Raw genomic sequence first — 22,850 nt, forward strand, 5'->3', positions numbered from 1 at the left:
ACGAGCGAGGGAGAAAGAAATGAAGCCTCACCTCGCTTTCATTTTGCATAATTAGCAAATCAATGCAGGGTGGATTAGTCCTCTTTTTCAAGGTCGTCGAGGCACACACACACACACACACATAAAGACACACACACACACAGACATAAAGACACACACACAGAGACACAATCTCAGACTCATTATCTTTATGAGGATATGAAATCAAACGCTGCTGATTTCTGGAGCTTTGTAATTAAATAATGAGCATATGTTTGTGCTCTGAGTGACGGCTCCTTCCACATCCATCATCAGCCGAGAGAGAGAGAGAAGAGAGAGAGAGAAAGAGAGGAGCAGCAGCAACGACGATGACGATGAATTAACTCCAGAAAAAAAACAATAACGTGTTAAACTGTTCATGTGTCGTCGTCGTCTGCTGCTGCTGCTGCTGCTGCTGCTGCTGATGATGATGTAAAGTCTCTTCACAGGCTGTAGGTGTCCTCAGGTATCTCTCCCAGGAGTTCATCCAAGTCGTCATCTGCACAACAGACATTAACAAAATAAGAGCATGATCCAGAAATACTTGTTTTAAAAAGGGATAGTTCAACATTTTTGGCAAATTGGCCCATTGCCATAATCCCCTATAGTCATAGCAGTAGGTTTGTTACCTTTAATTGTCGGTGCAAGCTATTCTTAAAGCGGCGGAGCAGAGCCGTGAGCTGCTCAGAGCTACGCTACGGAGGCTCATGGGATTTCTTGGTTTCCCTCATCAAACTCATCAAATACACAATCCAACAACTCCACAACGCTCTGGTGGACAAGTTGTGACCTGCACATTCACCACGCTATGAGATAATAACACAACGTTACCAGACAGAGTTGTTTTAGAGGTAAATTCATGCAAAACTGCTGATGCATGTTCCCGTCGGGGACAGTTTCTCATCTAGCAGTCTCTGCATTTCCCTCTACAACAACTCTGTGTGGTAACGTTGTGTTATTATCTCATAGCGTGGTGAATGTGCAGGTCACAACTTGTCCACCAGAGTGTTATGGAGTTGTTGGATTGTGTATTTGATGAGTTTGATGAGGGAAACCAAGAAATCCCATGAGCCTCCGTAGCGTAGCTCTGAGCAGCTCACAGCTCTGCTCCGCCGTTCTAAAAATAGCTTGCACCGACAATGAAAGGTAACGAACCTACTGCTAAGACTATAGGGATTATGGCAATGGGCCAATTTGCCAAAAATGTTGAACTATCCCTTTAAAAGAGAAGAGGGAGAGAGTTTGCACCTCGAGGATTTAATATTGTCTCGTAGTGTATAAAATAAAGACACTGAGTCACGTCTGTAAAATCGGCGTGAAATGCAACAGAATCAACGAGAAATGAAGAAGTCGATAGTGTGAAGCTGCAGAAAAATGAGTCAACTGTTTTCACAATCAATTATTTGTTTCAGTGTTTTTTTAGTTTTTTTAGGATGTCAGACATGTGCTGTAAATTCTGATTAAATTGTTTTTTTCTTTCTCTCTCTCTCTCCTCTATTGTTTACCGGTGAACAATGGAGTGTTTTGCTCGACTGGATTCGGCACCCGAGAGTCAGAGCCCTCCACATTTCACCACAGCTTCTGTTTAATTCAGAGGAATAAGGAAAAAAAAAACCACAGAGGCCGACTCGGGAAACTCAGAGTGTGACTAGAATTAATCTCCTACTCTCCAGATTTATTTATATATTTATTTATTTATATATATGAGGAGCTTCACCTGCATCCCAGCCTGCGTCCTGTGCTGTGGGCTCCTGGGGGCCTCTGCTGGAGAAGCCGACGCCACTTCCTGTTGCAGCTTCAGCTTCTCCGTCCTCTTCCTCCTCGTCATCGAACGCCAGATGCATCTGAGATATCGGCTCTGGGGGGGACGGGTGGGACCGAGACCGAGACTTAGACCGGGGCTGAGCCGGTGAGTAAGGTGACGACGGCTCCTAGAGGTTGGAAAAGGAAAAAGAGTTTGACAAGATGACGAGAGCAGTTTTTTTCCAGAAACATCCAGATACCTCCATACTGCTCGTCTGTACTGACCCAAGTGTCCTGAAGCCGCCACATGGAAAAGTTGTTCAGAAAAACAACCCTGGCCGTCGAAGCTTCGATTAAAATCGATTTTATGCCCCTGAAGCTTCGATTACCAAAATATGATAATTGGGTCAGCCCTACATCTCGCAGAGAAAAACAGAGACCAAATTATTTTTTTCTGAACAACTTTTCCATGTGGCGGCTTCAGGACACTTGGGTCAGTACAGACGAGCAGTATGGAGGTATCTGGATGTTTCATAGTGTGTGTTTTGGACGTTTCAAAAGTGAACTCTATCCGCCGCCATTATATGAAAATCCGTTGCCATCCGGACCCCCCCTGGAACTCCTAAAGCGTTTTGATTGATGACTCTGAAAGTTCTCCAAACCCTTCCTTGAGCATGACGTTGAGTAGAAAATTGGTGAATTATCCCTTTAATATTATATTGGAGGGGGCAGTGTGTCTTGTTTTTTCAGCTGAGAGCAGTGTGGTACTCACCAGGAGCAGCGGGGGGAGCTGAGTGGAGGACAGAGCGACTCCATCGGGGGCGTAGATCCTCAGCAGGTTGTTGGGCGTCACGTTCAGGTAGTGGTTACGATGGGAGGGGGAGAACACACCCACCTGTAGAGAGAGAGAGAGGGAGAGAGAGAAGACAAAAAAGACGAATAAATGAACAGACAACTACACAATCACATGACGATCAAAATGGCATTTATAAAACCCAGCATTATTAGAAACCATCTGGGAAAAACAACAAGAGCAGTAAAAAAAAACAACTGCGTGATGATCGAAACTGTTTCACGTCGCCTCTAGAGTCCGACAAATGAGACAAATGTCCTGCCTTGGCTGGACAATAAAGTTTTCTATTGTATTCTATTGTATTTTATTGTAAACCCAGGTGTGTAGTCGTCTTCAGGAGTTTTTTTTTTTTTTACCTGTTTGAGCAGCAGCACGGCTCCGACCTTCAGCTCCTCCGCCCGGTCCTCCAGGAGCTGCCGGTGCACCGTTCCCTGGATCTCCCCTTCAGTCACCACAACGACACACAAACAGGCACACAAACAAACAAGTCTCGTCAATGTTTATACAGTTCAACAATGAAAAACACGTCAGAGAGAGAGAGAGAGAGAGAGAGAGAGAGAGACTCCTACAGATAAACCTCGCTCAGCTCTGCAGCTTTAGGCTCATTATCTTTTATTCCCTACAACTCCTCTGTTTGGGTTTGTCTCTCACCGTCCTCACTGTCACTTCCTCTCACAGGAGGCAGGAAGCTGCTGCTGCTTTCTGTGATAAAACATCCTGAGAAATACAGTCAACGACGCATAAACCAGCACCGAGCGCCACCGAGGAGAACTTAGATTTATCAGGTAAACCAGAGACAGAATGAATGAGTGGTTAACATGTCCGTCTCCCTCAGCTTTCAGCCTTCTTGGTTTCCCTCATCAAACTCATCAAATACACAATCCAACAACTCCACAACGCTCTGGTGGACAAGTTGTGACCTGCACATTCACCACGCTATGAGATAATAACAGAACGTTACCAGACAGAGTTGTTTTAGAGGGAAATTCATGCAAAACCGCTGATGCACGTTGCCTTCAGGGACAGTTTTTCATCAAGCAGTCTCTGTATTTACCTCTAAAACAACTCTGTCTGGTAACATTCTGTTATTATCTCATAGCGTGGTGAATGTGCAGGTCACAACTTGTCCACCAGAGCGTTTTGTTTGGAGTTGTTGGATTGTGTATTTGATGAGGGAAACCAAGAAATCCCATAATGAGCCTCCGTAGCGTAGCTCTGAGCAGCTCACGGCTCTGCTCCGCCGTTCTAAAAATAGCTTGCACCGACAATTAAAGGTAACGAACCTACTGCTAAGAGACTATAGGGATTATGGCAATGGGAACAATTTGCCAAAATGTTGAACTATCCCTTTTAAATAATAACATAATAATCTTCAGATCAGTCTCTGAGGAGGAGGAAGAGGAGTCACACACTAACACCAGTCCATCACTAACAAAGGAGAAGCCTGGTGTTGAGTACAACAGTGCAGTGGCAACACCTCCCTCTCTCGCTCTCTGGGGACCATGGCAACCAGCGGCTTGGTCACATCACATCACATCAGATCAGATATAGAAAGGGTTAAAAAGCAAAAAAACCTCGAGCCGAAACAGAGCGAGAGAGAGAAGGGAGGTGTGGCAGGACGGATACGTGTGAACTAGACTGGATGTGGTTCTCTAAATGTACATGTATATATGTGTGTGCGTTTAAGTGTGTGTGTGTGTGTTTAAGTGTGTGTGTGTGTGTGTGTGTGTTTAAGTGTGTGTGTGTGTGTGTGTGTGTGTGTGTGTGTAATCAGGCGTGTTACAGCAGCTGAACTCTGCTCTCTCACCACGCGGAGTCAATCAGGCGAGTTTCTCCACGAGCAGAGATGTCAAATGTGAAACAAACAGCTCACAGCTTCTTCACCTCCTCCTCTTCCTCCTCCTCCTCTTTATCCTCCCTCCTCCTCCTTCTCCTCCTGCTCTTCTTTATCCTCCTCTCTCTCCTCTTCCTCTTTATCCTCCCTCCTCCTCCTTTTCCTCTTTATCCTCCCTCCTCCTCTTCTTCTTCCTCCTCCACCTCTTCTTCTTCCTCCTCCTCTTCCTCTTTATCCTCCCTCTTCCTCTTTATCCTCCCTCCTCCTCCTTCTCTTCCTCCTGCTCCTCTTCCTCTTCCTCTTCTTTTTCCTCTTCCCCCTCCCTCCTCCTCTTCCTTCTCCTCTTCCTCTTTATCCTCCATCCTCCTCCTCTACTTCCTCTCCCTCCTCCTCTTCCTCTTTATCCTCCCTCCTCCTCCTTCTCTTCCTCCTGCTCCCCTTCCTCTTTATCCTCCTTTTCCTCCTCTTTATCCTCCCTCTTTATCCTCCACCTCCTCCTCCTCTTCTTCCTCTTCCTCTCTCTTCCTCTTTATCCTCCCTCCTCCTCCTCTTTATCCTCCCTCTTCCTCCTCCTCTTTATCCTCCACCTCCTCCTCCTCTTCTTCTTCTTCCTCCTCCTCCTCTTCCTCTTTATCCTCCCTCCTCTTCCTCCTCATCCTCTTCCTCTTCTCACGCTGCTTTTATTCTATTCACCGTCGCTTCACCACGTTCATTCATTTATTTATGTTTCACTTCTCTCCACAACAGAGTGAAGTCATGTGTTTTCTGTTCTTCTTCTTTTTCTCTGACTCCAATGTGTCTCTATAATGTAATTGTGTTGTACAGGTGTGTGTGTGTGTGTGTGTGTGTGTGTGTGTGTGTGTGTGTGTGTGTGTGTGTGTGTGTGTGTGTGTGTGTGTGTGTGTGTGTGTGTGTGTGTGTGTGTGTGTGTGTGTGTGTGTGTGTGTGTGTGTGTGTGTGTGTGTGTGTGTGTGTGTGTGTGTGTGTTGTCCGGTACCTGTGGGGTCCTTGAACACAGCCTTGGCGTCGGTGTGTGTGTGGATGATGCTCTTCAGAAGCACGGCCATGTTGGGCACTTTGTTCCTCGCCAGCTGTTTCAGTGCAGCCTGCAATTATGAGACAACACACACACACACACAAACAGACACAGACACACACACACACACACACACACACACATGAGCTTCCTTTGTTAACCTGCAATTGTTTGGGAGGTGATTGGCAGCCGGTCCGTTCTTTGTGTTATTCAACAACACAATTTCAATGATCGCGGCCCTGAGGGAACTCTCATCTGCATTTGAACAAATATTTATCTTCTTTCTGATAATTTCAAGACAAAAAAAAAACAAAAAAGGAAAGCAGCGTTTTTATTGTTTCGGAGAGAAATAATCATGAAATTAAGCGATGATGGAATAATCATGAGCTGCAGCTTCAAACACTGTAATAAAGTCGGAGTCGCACAATAACAGTTTGTCCGGTCTGATTATACGTTTCACTTATTTAATGACCTTCATTCTTCACATCTGATTGAATAATTATTTAATTGACTATTTAAAGAAGTTTATTGTTTTGGAAACGTCTGGTGAGTTTGTCCAGCTGCTCTAACATTTAAAGGGATGGTTCAACATTTTGGCAAATTGGCCCATTGCCATAATCCCTATAGTCATAGCAGTAGGTTCGTTACCTTTAATTGTCGATGCAAGATGTTTTTAGAACGGCGGAGCAGAGCCGTGAGCTGCTCAGAGCTACGCTACGGAGGCTAATGGGATTTCTTGGTTTCCCTCATCAAACTCATCAAATACACAATCCAACAACTCCACAACGCTCTGGTGGACAAGTTGTGACCTGCACATTCACCACGCTATGAGATAATAACACAACGTTACCAGAAAGAGTTGTTTTAGAGGGAAATTCATGCAAAACCGCTGATGCACGTTGCCTTCAGGGACAGTTTTTCATCAAGCAGTCTCTGAATTTCCCTCTAAAACAACTCTGTCTGGTAACGTTGTGTTATTATCTCATAGCGTGGTGAATGTGCAGGTCACAACTTGTCCACCAGAGCGTTGTGGAGTTGTTGGATTGTGTATTTGATGAGTTTGATGAGGGAAACCAAGAAATCCCATGAGCCTCCGTAGCGTAGCTCTGAGCAGCTCACGGCTCTGCTCCACCGTTCTAAAAACAGCTTGCACCGACAATTAAAGGTAACAAACCTACTGCTATGAGTCGACTATAGGGATTATGGCAATGGGCCAGTTTGCCAAAATGTTGAACTATCCCTTTAATAATTATTCTGGATATGTTATTATTACTGATCCAATTCCTCCTGTAGTTGAAACGAACGTCTTTATTTTTTCATTTCATTTGCTAACAGGCCGATTCAAAGTCAGAGCGGCGAGAAGAGAAGCTGTCGGCTCGTTCTCCTCCACGGCATTTTCTAATTATCTTATCAATAACAGCAGCCGCCGTTTCCTCTGGTAACACTGTTCAAATGATTCGTCTGCTGTCGGTGGCTAACAAGTGGAAATCCTCCTTTTTTTCCCTCTATCTCTCTCTCTTCTTCCAGTTCATCCAACGTGGGAATGTCACACAAAGTCAGAATGACGTTTGTGGTTTTATTGACTTGACAGCGACAAGTGGAAACTGAATCAGAGCGATCGTGACGTCATGACGGATATCTGTGAGTTATTGATATCTGTAACAGTCAATGTGACTCATCCAATTGTAATTAGGACTCATCAAAACTATATCGATGTTGTCGTAGGTCGTCGGCCTCTGTATAGATAGATATAGTAGTTGTATGAGTATAATATGATCATATTTCTTTATATGATACTATCTTATTGATTTGTGATTTGTTTTGTAATGTACAAGTTAATTAGTTTTGTCTGTTTAAAATATTTTATGCGTATGTTTTTTTCTTTCTTTTAAAATCAATAATCAAGTTTACTACTACTAATTAAAATGTTGTCATAGTGGCAAGTGTTTTCTGAGGTCTGATGTCCTTAAAGAAATTCCTTCAAGGTCTTATTGAGAAGTGCATCAAGGTCACTGTGACTTTGACCAGTTCATCCTGGAAACATTGGGGCCAACTTTGCAAAAGCTCTGACGTTACTGAGACACCGAGTCCACAAGGATGATACACACCCTAAAAACAATATGTCAATATGAATATGAATCAATATGTCAATATGAATCACTATGTCTTTGGTAGCCACATAAAAAATCTAAAATCTGCCGCCTTAAAGGGAACCTCTCCAGGTCTGGTGTCTCCTCCTCTGTGTCTCTAACCCTCCTCTCCTCCATGTGCATTTGTTTTCAACAACGAAGCCGGTGAGAAAATCAATCCATGGAGCGGTGGATAAGGTTATTTATCATCTACCATGTTACCGTGTGTATATCTGTGTAGTCTTATCTGTCATCAACAAGAGATTACAGGTTACGGGCGCGTTACGTTTGTGTTTGAGTCATTTATTTAAACAGGAACTATGCTACATTTGTACCTTAAACGGATACTTCACCCAAAATCGATAATTCACCAATCATCTACTCACCGTCATGCCAAGGAAGGGTTTGGAGAAGTTTGGAGAAGGGGTCCGGCTGGCAACAGGTTTTCATATAATGGCGGTGGATAGATTTCAGTTTTGAATGGTCCAAAACACACACTATGAAACATCCAGATACCTCCATACTGCTCGTCCGTACAATAAACTTCTCAACAAGTTAACATTTACAGCATAGTCATTAGGCGCTATCTCATGAGTCGATCTACATTGGACCCCAGAAGGCAAAAGAAAGAAAGGGAGGCCTAAAATGACATGGCGTAGGACCATAGAGAAGGAACTCCAACAGCACCACCAGAGCTGGGGAGCCATCGAGAAGATGGCCAAAGACAGAAAGAAGTGGAGGGACTTTGTTGCTGCCCTATGCGTAATGGGGATAAGTAAGTAAGTAAGGTCATCCGTACTGACCCAAGTGTCCTGAAGCTGCCACATGGAAAAGTTGTTAGGAAAAAATTAATGTGATGTTATCCTTGTTGTAGCAGTAGCTCCCAGTGGCTGTGTGAGATTTGCTGTGAGATGTTCGTTCATTGTTGTAAACCATTGGATGTGTGATGTAAACACAGAAGAACATCTCACAGCAAATCTTGTTCAGCCACTGGGAGCTGCTGCTACAACAAGGATAAAAACAGAGATCACATTATTTTTTCCTGAACAACTTTTTCATGTGGCGGCTTCAGGACACTTGGGTCAGTACAGACGAGCAGTATGGAGGTATCTGGATGTTTCATAGTGTGTGTTTTGGACCATTCAAAAGTGAACTCTATCCGCCGCCATTATATGAAAACCTGTTGCCAGCCGAACCCCCCCTGGAACTCCTAAAGCGTTTTGATGACTCTGAAAGTTCTCCAAACCCTTCCTTGGCATGACGGTGAGTAGATGATTGGTGAATTATCGATTTTGGGCGAAGTATCCCTTTAAGGTACAAACGTAGCATAAATGACTTGTAAGTGCGACACAAACGTAACGCGCCCCGTAACCCGTAATCTCTTGTTGATGACAGATAAGACTACACAGATATACACATGGTAACATGTAGATGATAAATAACTTTATCCACCGCTCCATGGATTGATTTCTCACCGGCTTCTTCGTTGTTGAAAACACAAACGCACATGGAGGAGAGGAGGGTTAGAGAGACACACGACTTGTAATAGTTCATCTTTAACCATCACAATTACTACAAAGCTGTTTATATAATAGTTCATAGTTCCTCTTTAAATCTCCTCTCCTGCTTCTGGTTTTTCTCCCTCGGTGTAAATCTGAGACCGACACTGTGTCGCTGATGCACTGATACCAAAACAAACAGCAGCAGTGTTTAATGATGAGATCACACTGGTTCTCTGGAGCTTCACGTCTAACATGCTGTTGTTCAGCCACCAGATGCACGAGGCTGAGTGTGTGTGTGTGTGTGTGTGTGTGTGTGTGTGTGTGTGTGTGTGTGTGTGTGTGTGTGTTAATGTGTTAATGTGTTTATTCATGCAAACAGAGATTCTTGGAAGCTGCAGCTCATGTAAACGGTCTAATCTGACCGCGCCGAGCCAACGACACCAGACCGACACCAGGCCGACTGCCACTCAGCCAACAACACACTGATGAGTTATTACACACACACACAGACACACACAGACACACACACAGTGGAGTCACAGCAGAGTCTCAATTAGAGTGATTGATGAGCGATCGTACTGTTTATAATTACAAAACACCTCCAGTACGGCGCCGTCATTTGTCCTGATTATGCCGTAACAGACCTCCAGCAGCGACACAGACACACACACACTCACACACACACACACACTAAACTGCCTGACCTAAATAGAATACTGCAAAAACACAAAATCTTACCAAGAATATTTGTCTTATTTCTCATCACAATGTCTTTTCTAGTCAAAACAAATCTCATTATACCTAAAATAAGACTCATCACATAAAAAGTAGTTTGTTTTTGACAGTTTTTTTTACTTCTTTCAAGCAGATTTTCACTTGAAATAAGTAGAAAAATCTGAAAATGGAGCAAGTTTTTCTTTCTTATTACAAGCACAAAAAAACTTGCTTTCACTGGCAGATTTTTCTACTTATTTCAAGTGAAAATTAGTTTGAAACAAGTGAAAATTATCTAAAAACAAGTTAATTTTTAGGTGATGAGTCTTATGTAAGTGGAGAGAGATTAGTTTTGACTAGAAATGAGACATTTTGATAAGAAATAAGACAAATATTCTTGGAATGATTTTGAGTTTTTGCAGTGCAGCGCATGTGTTACAAACTTTTTTTTTTAACGTAAAGTGTGCGTTCACCTTCCTCAGCACCATGACGACGCTGTACGAGTGCAGGAAGCAGGACGGGTTCCTCTCGTCCAGGCCCATCTCCGCCTTCATGGCCGCCCAGGCACCGCTACAGCCGCCGCTGCTGAAGTCGTCATCCTCACTCTGAGAGCTGGACGTCTGTGAGATCACAATCAAAAAACAGGGTAAATACAGGAATCTTGAAGTTAATTCTAATACCTTTTTAAGACTTTTTCAAGACCTTCTCAATATTTTTCAATACCTCACCCACCGCCACTTCAAGCTGTAACCATTTACATCAGTGACACTTTAACGTAACAGTTTTAGTTTGTGATAAAGACTATATAGACCACTATGATACAACAGAATTCAAAATAGGCTGGGATAATAAATCAAAGGCAAAGTTTATCCAAAAAAAAAACTGCTGTTTGTTGCTGCTGAAACAATCTTCTTTTCTTTTTTATGTACCGGTTCATCTATGTTTTTTAATAAAATGAATAAATTCACACACTTTCACAATGTTTTTTAGGACTCAAACTCTTGGACAGCTAAATAAAAAATACCTTCGAAATTTAAGACTTTATAAAGTCGTGAAAATACTTTTTTAATACTTTTTAAGGGTCTTCATTTTCCCAAAATTGATTTACCACCTTTTAATACTTTTCAAGAATACCGCAAATACCCTGAAAAACCAGCTGACGTGACGTCTGCTTCACACATTCCTGTCACATCCCTCAGAGGGTCGTTGTGATGCTGATGCAATCGCGTTGTGGAGAGAATTCATTTCACGCCGCGCGACCACTTCAGAGAGTGTGTGTGTGTGTGTGAAGGAGCGACAACAACAACAACAACAACAACAACAACAACAGGAGGCTCATGAGGAGAAAAGAGAGTGTGGATGATATGAACTCTGATGCTGCCTTCAGGTCACATCAGGAAGATCACAGCGTGTTGTAATCACTGAGACGCTAATTATCCCACCAGCGGTCGTTTACCGCCTCTTTCTCATAATGATGATAGATAGATAGATAGATAGATAGATAGATAGATAGATAGATAGATAGATAGATAGATAGATAGATAGATAGATAGATAGATAGATAGATAGATAGATAGATAGATAGATAGATAGATAGATAGATAGATAGATAGATAGATAGATAGATAGATAGATAGATAGATAGGAAATTCTTCTGCCAGGATGCTCCAAAGGGAAAAGCGCAATAAATAGGATACAAAGAGGAAATATATGATCAAATATATCCTACAATGTCTAAAACAATAGAGTATACGCTACAAGTGCAAGGGGAGCAACCTATAGGTTAAATACTGTGCTACTTAATTTGAGTGCAATACATAATGTAGAAATGATTACTGAATAACGATAATAATGAAAAATGAACAAAAACATAAATTATGTGAATGCAAATCCACCCAGTTTCATTATCTGTTCTCTTATCCCACCCAGCGCTGCAGACAGATGAAGAGTAGAGCAGAGGACGGGTCAGATTGTGCCTATTGCACTTGTTCCAAAAAACCTTAACAATAAATGTTTCTTTTGTTTCAGAGAAGAGAAAAACAAACAACCAAACACAAAGAAAAACATCTAAGATTAAATTTCCCAGGAGGACCTGAAGGCAACACTGCATTTATCTCGATGTGGAAATGTAACCTTGTGTTGATTAAACAGAAAATAAGTCTGCAATGATTTAAAAAACAAAAAACAAACTATTAATCACTAAGTCATTTTAAAGTTTAAACTAAACTAAACTAAACTTAATATTTCTTCTCAGTTTGTGGATCGAGACAGAAACACTCTGGAACATGTTCACGTCCCGTTAAAGTCTGATGTTTTCTCTAAAACAAACCAAGAAAAGAAACAACAGATTGACTGGCTAATGAAAAACTGTTGTTGTTGTTGTCGTCTCCAGGGAAACAACAAACCTTGGTGTGTGTGTGTGTGTGTGTGAGTGTGTTTTTGTGCAGGTACTGGTGGTTGTGTTACCTGAGTGGGTAACCGGGCCACGGCTCCGTGAGCTGGAGTGTGAGGAACAGAAACCACGATGTCGTCCAGACTCTGATCCTGCACCTGAGAGAGAAAAGGGGGGGGGGGAGAGAGAGAGAGAGAGAGGAATCTAATTATCACTCCTCGGTGGAAAAACAAACTCATAACAGAGAGATTTCTTTGACCTTCATTTCATTAGTGCTGAGCTGAGACATCTAGACAACAACAGCTGATACAGAGAGAGAGAGTTGGATGGCACCACGACTATTCGAAAATCATTGCCCATCCCTATCAAACACACAATCCAACAACTGCACAACGCTCGGTGGACATTTTGGCAAATTGTTCCCATTGCCTTAATCTCTATAGTCTTAGCAGTAGGTTCGTTACCTTTAATTGTCGGTGCAAGCTATTTTTAGAACGGCGGAGCAGAGCCGTGAGCTGCTCAGAGCTACGCTACGGAGGCTCATGGGATTTCTTGGTTTCCCTCATCAAACTCATCAAATACACAATCCAACAACTCCAAAACGCTCTGGTGGACAAGTTGTGAACTGCACATTCACCACGCTATGAGATAATAACAGAATCAATCAGGGGTGTAACGATTCATCTAAAAATTGATGAATCGATTTATATTCCTACGATCCAAATGGATCGATCTAAAATCGTTTAAAACGGGAAGAAATCGATTAAACGGTACTGGCTCTGATCTGAGGCACCTGTCTTAATATGAAACTAAGTGAGTAACATGAGAGATAAGGTGCCCACGTGTTACATTATTTCGATCTCACCCCACACTGTAGGCTAAGTCTATGCTTGTGGAGGTAAACGTGAAGACGTACCGCGCGATGGAGAAAGAAAAAAAAAAAAAAAAAACAGATCAGCTGTTCCGCCGATCCGCGGCTATTCGCGGCGCTTCAGCGTCCAGAGTGAACCCGCCATGAGAGAAATATCCAAGTAAGTCAGATAATTAATAACATGACCCACACCAAAAGGTGGCAAAGTGACTGCACTGATGGAGTTGTTTTATTTTATTTTACTGGACCATGCTGACGCTGAGAGTGACAAAGTGACAGCTGAGATGAATGAACGGAACGATATTGCAGCTTCAGGTGCTCGTTCATCGCTGTGGTGCTGCTGTGGTAATCGATGTAATCGATTAGGTCGATTAATCGGGACAGCCCTAAATCGATTAATCATTTGAACAATTAACAGATTCATCAATAATGAAAATAATCGTTAGTTGCAGCCCTAGTTGACAGTCTTGTGTGTTACTGATGAGGAGAGATGTGTGTGTGTGTGTGTGTGATGTGTGTGTGTGTGTGTGGTGTGAGTTTGACTCTGACCTGCTGGGGGAGCAGTCCGGCGGGTCCGGGGAAGCGGCGGGTCCGGGGCCGGTGCTGCTCCGACCTCGGTCTCTTCTTAGGAAGCTTGTTGGAGGCGGCCGACACCAGCTGGACCAGGCGGTTGGTGAGGAGCGGCGTGTGGAGGGGGTGGGGGCTCAGAGCAGAGGAGGAGTGGGAGGGGCAGGGGGAGGAGGGGGAGGAAGGGGAGAGCGTCTCAAAGAGGCCTCGGCCCCGAGGGGAGGGGCCGGGGCCGGGGCCGGGACTCGGCCACTGTCTCTGATGAGGCCGGATGAGCGTCCTGGACACAGGGCTGGGGGCCGGAGAGGCGGCGGTGGTGGCGGTGAAGCCTGGAAACACACCGGGGCTCTGTGGAGGACGAGGAGCTGCTGGAGAACGCAGCTGAGGGGAGGAGGGGGGAGGAGGAGGAGGAAGGCTGTGATTGGTCGAGCCACCGCTGCAGGCCGGGGGTCGAAGCGTCCTGGCTGAGGAGGCAACAGGAGGAGGAGGAGGAGGAGGAAGAGGAGGAGGAAGCTGCTGCTGCTGCCTCACCTGAACCTCACACTCCTCCAGGTCGGCCAGGTCGATGTCCCAGTCGTCAAACTCATCCTGAGGTGCACAGGGCTTCACCGACCCCCCAGCGGTGGCATCAGTCTGAGGCGGCGCCGAATTAGAGTTAGAGTTAGTAGGAGGCTGATTGGAGGAGGAGGAGGAGAAAGAGGAGGAGGAAGAGCGGAGCTGAGCAACAGTTAGTCTTGATGCAGCTCCTTCACACGGAGCAGCTGGTCGGGCTGCAGGCTGCTGCTGGGGGCCGGGGCCAGAGGAGGTGGAGGAGGAGGAAGAGGAGCGTAGTGTCGGCTTGCACGATGATGATGAAGATGATGATGAGACGGCAGCTGCTGCCACAACCGCTGGCGGCACAGCGGCCGGGCGGGGGGGCCAATCTGTCCCGAGCAGGTCCTGGGGAAACACAAACATAGATTATTCTTGTACTTTCTGTAATGTTGACAAGACAAAGAAATAATATTTCATCTTTTTTATCATTGTCATCATTCAAAGAAGTTTCGGAATGATATGCAAAACTTTGTAAATGGAAAGATTTGTATTACTATACAATTTACTGTGTTTGATGTAATGCTGTATTTTGTTTTCGGAGGAATGGAGAGCAACACTGCCAGTGCCTACTGTACATAATACAACTTCTAATTATTATTATTAGAGGAGATTGCGAGATCCCATTAGAAAAACTTTATTTGGTCAGTCAGTGTTTTCCTGTAGGGCAGGCAAAGAGTGGAATACAATACCACAAAACATAAGAGAGTCCATTTCATACGGTGCATTTAAAGCCAATCTAAAGAAATGGTTAATAGAAAACCAAATTTGTGAACACTAGTCCCTGAATCCCCTGTAGTACATGGCTTAATTAATTAAGTGTAATTTGACATGTATTTGTTGTTCTTGTTGATATGAATATTCCCCTGTCTGAATGGGGGATGTATACATTACTGTGTGGTTGAGGGGTAAAGGGAGTACTGGTTGTGGATTGGATAGTGTTTTGTGCATGTGTGCGTATGGGTAGGAGGGGTGGGGGTTAAAGTGTAATGTTGCTGTTGTAAATATTGTGCCATTTGTCATAATGTAATTTGCTACCTTTATTATAGGTCTCATTGCCATGCTCCATCCGGCAGGGGGACTGCCAACGGAAATTAGCCTATTGGCTATAATTGGGTGCATTTACATTTTATCTTTTTAAAATGTTCATTAATGTACACTGTCCCTCTCGAACAAATAAAGGAAAAATGAAAATGAAAATGAAATTCTTGGAAAGTTTCATATTCACAAATCAAAATGGTCTGGATCGAAACCCTGCTTTCTTCGTTTCATTGTTGAGCTCCAGCAGTATGGCACCCTACTGGAACGGATTAACAACAACAAAGCTGAGAAGACTCTCAACCTGTTGAAAACTATGCATTTAATTTGACTCTTGAAAGGACCCGGAACTGCAGTATCCCCTAGTGTCTGTTCAGTGTTAAATGAACAAATGATTTCTGTCATGTGTTTGTTGAACCTCATGTTTACAAATAAAACTTGTGAGGAAAAAAAGGAAAGAAAAAAAAAGGTTCTGTGGAACATTACGTTACATTACACTGGGTTGAAAACAGGTGGGTGTGTAGGAGTGTGTTAATCACCTCATCATCAAAATCCTCTCCGATGCTGAACAGGCCACTCAGCTTACAGGTCTGTAACACACAGGTGACAACAACACACTGATGACGTTAAAGTCCAGGTAACGACGATGTTTCAGCTTAAAACGGTGAAACAAAGTGAAACAAACTAAAAACTAACGTCGTTATTAGCAGCAGTTAGCACAGCTAACGTTAGCTGAAGCTAAAGCTGGTTTTTACATGTTTTTAGTTCACTCACCATCGCAGTCATTGGATTTATCGATGAAAACCGAGTCTGATCGGGCTGAACCGAGTCCAACAGACGCCGAGTGCCATTCAACAAGTTCAACAAACGTTTAAATATAATAAACTCCCTGTCTCATTTCTTTAAACGGCCTAAAACTGTTTGAAAAAAGTGTTTTTTCCTTCTCTCTCGCCCTCTCCTGCAGCTCGTTGACGCGCCGCCACGTTCAAACACGACGTGATGACGTAGGAGATGTTTACACAAAGAGTGTAGAAGCGCAGCGCGGAGCGAGAGGGTTCCCTCCTCAGCATGTCCGCCATCGCTTCCTAAAGATAGATAGATAGATAGAGAATACTTTATTCATCCCTAGCAGGGAAATTCACGTTAGTCCAGTAGCTCATACAACAATGACAAAAAAGATGAACACAAAAATACATTTTAACAAGTGTTATATAAAACGATTGCAGCAGGAACAAATGATCTCTTAAATCTTTCTGTTCTGCAGGTCAGGGAGATGAGCCTTTTGCTTCGGCTGCTCCTCTGACCTGAGAGGGTTTTGTGTAGAGGGTGTTGGGGGTCACCCAGGATGGTCTTCAACTTACACCCCATCCTCCACTTAACCACAGCCTCTACCAGCTCCGCTCCCTCCCCCATCACAGAGCTACATTTTTTGATGAGCCTGTCTAATCTGTTCCTGTCCCTGACCTTGATGTTGTTACCCCAGCAGACAATAGCAAAGAATGTAACACTTGCAATGACAGACTGATAAAACATACGCAGCATTACATTACATACATCAAAAGACCTGAGTCTTCTTAAAAAGAAGAGCCTGCTTTGTGTCCTTTTGTACACATAATTTGTGTGTACGGACCAGTCCAGCCTGTCATCAAGGTGTACTCCAAGGTACTTGTATGACTGAACCCTCTCAATGTCCACCCCATCCACAGTCACAGGCCGTAAGGATCTTTTGGACCTGCCAAAGTCAATAATCATTTCTTTGGTCTTTGATGTATTAAGCAACAAGTTGTTGTTGTTGCACCAGACTGTGAACGCCCCCACCAGGTCCCTGTATTCATCTTCCTGTCCCTTCTTCACACATGCCACTATGGCCGTGTCGTCAGAGTACTTCTGAACATGGCAAGATTCAGATGTGGATGTGAAATCTGCAGTGAAAAGTGTGAAGAGGTAAGGTGAGAGCACAGTACCTTGTGGTACTCCTACACTGCTCACCACTGTGTCTGACATGCAATTCCCCAGCCTCACATACTGTGGCCGCTCTGTAAGATAGTTATAGACCCACAAGATGATGGTTGGATCTACACCCATCTTCTCCAGCTTTCCTCTCAGAATACTAGGTTGAATTGTGTCAAAGGCACTGGAAAAGTCTAGAAACAGCAGTCTCACATATCGCCCAGGTTCATCCAGGTAAGAGTAAATCCGATGCAACATGTAGATGATTGCATCGTCCACCCCAATGTTCTCCCGGTATGCAAACTGCAAGGGGTCCACAGAATGCTGCACTTGAGGTCGAAGGTGGCGAAGTAGTAGTCTCTCCAGAGTCTTCATAATATGAGAAGTCAGGGCTACTGGTCTGTAGTCACTGATTCCTGCTGGCCTCGCCACTTTGGGAACCGGCACCAGGCACGAGGTCTTCCAGAGAAGAGGGATCCTACATGACTGCAGGCTCAGGTTGAAGATGGTACGGAGAGGCACAGCCAGCTGGGCAGCACAGTCCTTAAGGAGTCTAGCTGAAACACCATCAGGGCCAGCCGACTTGCCAGGACACAGTCTCCTCAGTTCTGCCGACACTTCCTCCAGGGAGAGTAGAGTGTCACCGCCATATGGAGCAGGACCGCCAGGTGGAGCAGGACCACCAGGAGGAGCAGGACCACCGGAAGCAGGACCGCCGGATGGAGCAGGACCGACAGGAGGAGCAGGACCGCCGGAAGCAGGACTGCCAGGTGGAGCAGGACCGCCGGCTGGAGCAGGACCGCTGGAAGCAGGACCGCCAGGTAGAGCAGGACCGCTGGCTGGAGAAGGACCACCGGATGGAGCAGGACCGCTGGAAGCAGGACCACCAGATGGAGCAGGACCGCCGGAAACAGGACCGCCAGGAGGAGCAGGACCGCCGGCTGGAGCAGGACCACCGGATGGAGCAGGACCGCTGGAAGCAGGACCGCCAGGTAGAGCAGGACCGCCGGCTGGAGAAGGACCACCGGATGGAGCAGGACCGCTGGAAGCAGGACCACCAGATGGAGCAGGACCGCCGGAAACAGGACCGCCAGGAGGAGCAGGACCGCCGGCTGGAGCAGGACCACCGGATGGAGCAGGACCGCCAGGAGGAGCAGGACCGCCGGATGGAGCAGGGCTGCCAGGTAGAGCAGGACTGCCAGGAGGAGCAGGACCGCCGGAAGCAGGACCGCCGGATGGAGCAGGACCGCCGGATGGAGCAGGACCGCCAGGAGGAGCAGGACCGCCGGAAGCAGGACCGCCAGGAGGAGCAGGACCGCCAGGAGGAGCAGGACCGCCAGGTGGAGCAGGACCGCCAGGAGGAGCAGGACCGCCAGGTAGAGCAGGACCGCCAGGTAGAGCAGGACCGCCAGGAGGAGCAGGACCGCCAGGAGGAGCAGAACCACCAGGTAGAGCAGGACCGCCAGGAGGGCCAGGAGGAGCAGGACCGCTGGAAGCAGGACTGCTGGAAGCAGGACCGCTGGAAGCAGGACCGCCTGATGGAGCAGGACCGCTGGAAGCAGGACCGCCGGATGGAGCAGGACCTCCAGGTAGAGCAGGACCGCCGGAAACAGGACCGCCAGATGGAGCAGGACCGCCAAGTGGTGATGGTGAGGGAGAAGAGGCTATGTTAAACCTGTTGTAAAACTGGTTAAACTCATTTGCCAGGTCAACATCTCCCTCAGGCTGCCTATTTCTCTCCTTGTATCCAGTGATGGTCCTCATTCCTCTCCAGACCTCCCTGATGTTATTATTTTGTAGTTTGCTCTCCAGCTTTTTCTTGTAGTCTCTCTTTGCTTGCCTTAGTCTCACTTTCAGTTCCTGCTGTGCTGTCTTAATCAAGACTGAGTCACCAATCTTAAAAGCCTCCTTCTTATTATTTAGGAAGCTTTTGATGTCACTTGTGATCCACGGTTTATTGTTAGTGAAGCAACGAACTGTTCTGACCGGCAACACCACATCCCTGCAGAAGTTTATATAGTCAGTGACACACTCTGCCATCTCATCAATGTCAGTGGATGTGTTGTTAGGTGTCTGCGAGTGTAGCAGAACATTCCAGTCTGTAGACTCAAAGCAGTCCCTCAGAGCCTCAGTAGCCTCAGGTGTCCACTTCCTTACTGTGAGTGTAGTTGCAGGTTCCCTCTGCACACAGGGTTTGTAACAGGTCTGCAGACAAACCAGGTTGTGATCTGACCTTCCCAGTGGTGGCAAGGCAGTGGCTCTGTAAGCTTCTTTTACATTGGCATACAGCAAGTCAAGGGTTTTGTTTTTTCTGGTAGCACATTTAACAAACTGTGTGAATCCAGTCAGGTGGGAGGAGAGGATAACATGGTTGAAGTCACCTGATATTATAATAAGTGCCTCAGGATGTTTTGTCTGTATCCTAGCAACCATTTCATGCAGTATTTCACATGGAACATCAGCTGTTGCCTTGGGAGGGATGTACACAAGTATTGTTATGATATGACTGAATTCTCTTGGTACATAATATGGCCGCATTCCAACAGCCAATAATTCAATATCTGGACAACACATCTTCTCTTTGACAGTAATATGTGCAGGATTACACCATCTCTGGTTCACAAATAAGGCCAGACCTCCTCCTTTTTTCTTGCCACTTGCCTTAGCATCTCTGTCTGACCGTATGAGAGTGAAGCCAGGTACATCCACAATGGAGTCAGTGATGTTTTGATTCAACCAGGTCTCAGTAAAACACATCAGGCTGCACTCACGGTAAACTTTCTGAGTCTTCACCAATATCTCCAGCTCATCACTCTTGTTGGTCAGAGAGTTGACATTCCCCATGATGACAGACGGCAGAATGGGCTTGTATCTCCACTTCCTTGCCTTTAAACCTGCACCAGCACGGCAACCACGAAAACGCCTCTTCAACTCAGCCGGAATAGTGTGATACACCCCAGATTTTCTCCACTTCAACGAAAAAAGCTCTTCACTTGAGAAAACTCTTCTCTTCACAGAAGAAATATCCATCAGTAATTGAAAAAATATGATAAAATACAACAAAAACAGAGTAAGAAACTCAGAGCTACCAGACTTTGCTGCTCCCAGTTGAAGCGCATTCAGCAGGAGGTGGTGACATGGTGACATCACAGCAGGAGGTGGTGACATCACAGCAGGAGGTGGTGACATCACAGCAGGAGGTGGTGACATCACAGCAGGAGGTGGTGACATCACAGCAGGAGGTGGTGACATCACAGCAGGAGGTGGTGACATGGTGACATCACAGCAGGAGGTGGTGACATGGTGACATCACAGCAGGAGGTGGTGACATCACAGCAGGAGGTGGTGACATCACAGCAGGAGGTGGTGACATGGTGACATCACAGCAGGAGGTGGTGACATGGTGACATCACAGCAGGAGGTGGTGACATGGTGACATCACAGCAGGAGGTGGTGACATGGTGACATCACAGCAGGAGGTGGTGACATCACAGCAGGAGGTGGTGACATGGTGACATCACAGCAGGAGGTGGTGACATGGTGACATCACAGCAGGAGGTGGTGACATCACAGCAGGAGGTGGTGACATCACAGCAGGAGGTGGTGACATGTTGACATCACAGCAGGAGGTGGTGACATCACAGCAGGAGGTGGTGACATGTTGACATCACAGCAGGAGGTGGTGACATGGTGACATCACAGCAGGAGGTGGTGACATGTTGACATCACAGCAGGAGGTGGTGACATCACAGCAGGAGGTGGTGACATCACAGCAGGAGGTGGTGACATGTTGACATCACAGCAGGAGGTGGTGACATGGTGACATCACAGCAGGAGGTGGTGACATGTTGACATCACAGCAGGAGGTGGTGACATCACAGCAGGAGGTGGTGACATCACAGCAGGAGGTGGTGACATGTTGACATCACAGCAGGAGGTGGTGACATCACAGCAGGAGGTGGTGACATCACAGCAGGAGGTGGTGACATCACAGCAGGAGGTGGTGACATGTTGACATCACAGCAGGAGGTGGTGACATCACAGCAGGAGGTGGTGACATCACAGCAGGAGGTGGTGACATGTTGACATCACAGCAGGAGGTGGTGACATGGTGACATCACAGCAGGAGGTGGTGACATGTTGACATCACAGCAGGAGGTGGTGACATCACAGCAGGAGGTGGTGACATGGTGACATCACAGCAGGAGGTGGTGACATCACAGCAGGAGGTGGTGACATCACAGCAGGAGGTGGTGACATCACAGCAGGAGGTGGTGACATGGTGACATCACAGCAGGAGGTGGTGACATCACAGCAGGAGGTGGTGACATCACAGCAGCAGGTGGTGACATGTTGACATCACAGCAGGAGGTGGTGACATCACAGCAGGAGGTGGTGACATGTTGACATCACAGCAGGAGGTGGTGACATCACAGCAGGAGGTGGTGACATCACAGCAGGAGGTGGTGACATCACAGCAGGAGGTGGTGACATCACAGCAGGAGGTGGTGACATGTTGACATCACAGCAGGAGGTGGTGACATCACAGCAGGAGGTGGTGACATGGTGACATCACAGCAGGAGGTGGTGACATCACAGCAGGAGGTGGTGACATCACAGCAGGAGGTGGTGACATGGTGACATCACAGCAGGAGGTGGTGACATGTTGACATCACAGCAGGAGGTGGTGACATGTTGACATCACAGCAGGAGGTGGTGACATGTTGACATCACAGCAGGAGGTGGTGACATCACAGCAGGAGGTGGTGACATGGTGACATCACAGCAGGAGGTGGTGACATGTTGACATCACAGCAGGAGGTGGTGACATGGTGACATCACAGCAGGAGGTGGTGACATGTTGACATCACAGCAGGAGGTGGTGACATGTTGACATCACAGCAGGAGGTGGTGACATGTTGACATCACAGCAGGAGGTGGTGACATGGTGACATCACAGCAGGAGGTGGTGACATGTTGACATCACAGCAGGAGGTGGTGACATGGTGACATCACAGCAGGAGGTGGTGACATCACAGCAGGAGGTGGTGACATGGTGACATCACAGCAGGAGGTGGTGACATCACAGCAGGATGTGGTGACATGTTGACATCACAGCAGGAGGTGGTGACATCACAGCAGGAGGTGGTGACATGTTGACATCACAGCAGGAGGTGGTGACATGTTGACATCACAGCAGGAGGTGGTGACATCACAGCAGGAGGTGGTGACATGTTGACATCACAGCAGGAGGTGGTGACATCACAGCAGGAGGTGGTGACATCACAGCAGGAGGTGGTGACATCACAGCAGGAGGTGGTGACATGGTGACATCACAGCAGGAGGTGGTGACATCACAGCAGGAGGTGGTGACATCACAGCAGGAGGTGGTGACATCACAGCAGGAGGTGGTGACATCACAGCAGGAGGTGTTGACATCACAGCAGGAGGTGGTGACATCACAGCAGGAGGTGGTGACATCACAGCAGGAGGTGGTGACATGGTGACATCACAGCAGGAGGTGGTGACATCACAGCAGGAGGTGGTGACATCACAGCAGGAGGTGGTGACATCACAGCAGGAGGTGGTGACATCACAGCAGGAGGTGTTGA

The 22,850-nt window shown here is 46.2% G+C and overlaps 1 protein-coding gene across 1 annotated transcript; it reads right to left on the reverse strand.

The window, feature by feature from the left end:
- Window positions 1–461: 461 nt before the first annotated feature.
- On the reverse strand, window positions 462–16,147 carry hrob (homologous recombination factor with OB-fold; the record flags this gene model as incomplete). The annotated part of the gene is made up of 12 exons (XM_083976957.1): window positions 16,063–16,147; window positions 15,828–15,878; window positions 14,504–14,598; window positions 14,191–14,392; window positions 13,642–14,040; window positions 12,296–12,379; window positions 10,303–10,449; window positions 5,446–5,554; window positions 2,971–3,056; window positions 2,534–2,656; window positions 1,736–1,949; window positions 462–517 (listed from the first exon to the last, which is right to left on the reverse strand). The coding sequence occupies exons 1-12, from the start codon at window positions 16,072–16,074 to the stop codon at window positions 462–464; spliced, it is 1,578 nt and encodes a 525-aa protein (XP_083833083.1). The 5' UTR covers window positions 16,075–16,147.
- Window positions 16,148–22,850: the final 6,703 nt, after the last annotated feature.

Source organism: Trachurus trachurus (genome assembly GCF_905171665.1).
Source record: "Trachurus trachurus genome assembly, chromosome: 8".
Classification (NCBI taxonomy): Eukaryota; Metazoa; Chordata; class Actinopteri; order Carangiformes; family Carangidae; genus Trachurus; species Trachurus trachurus.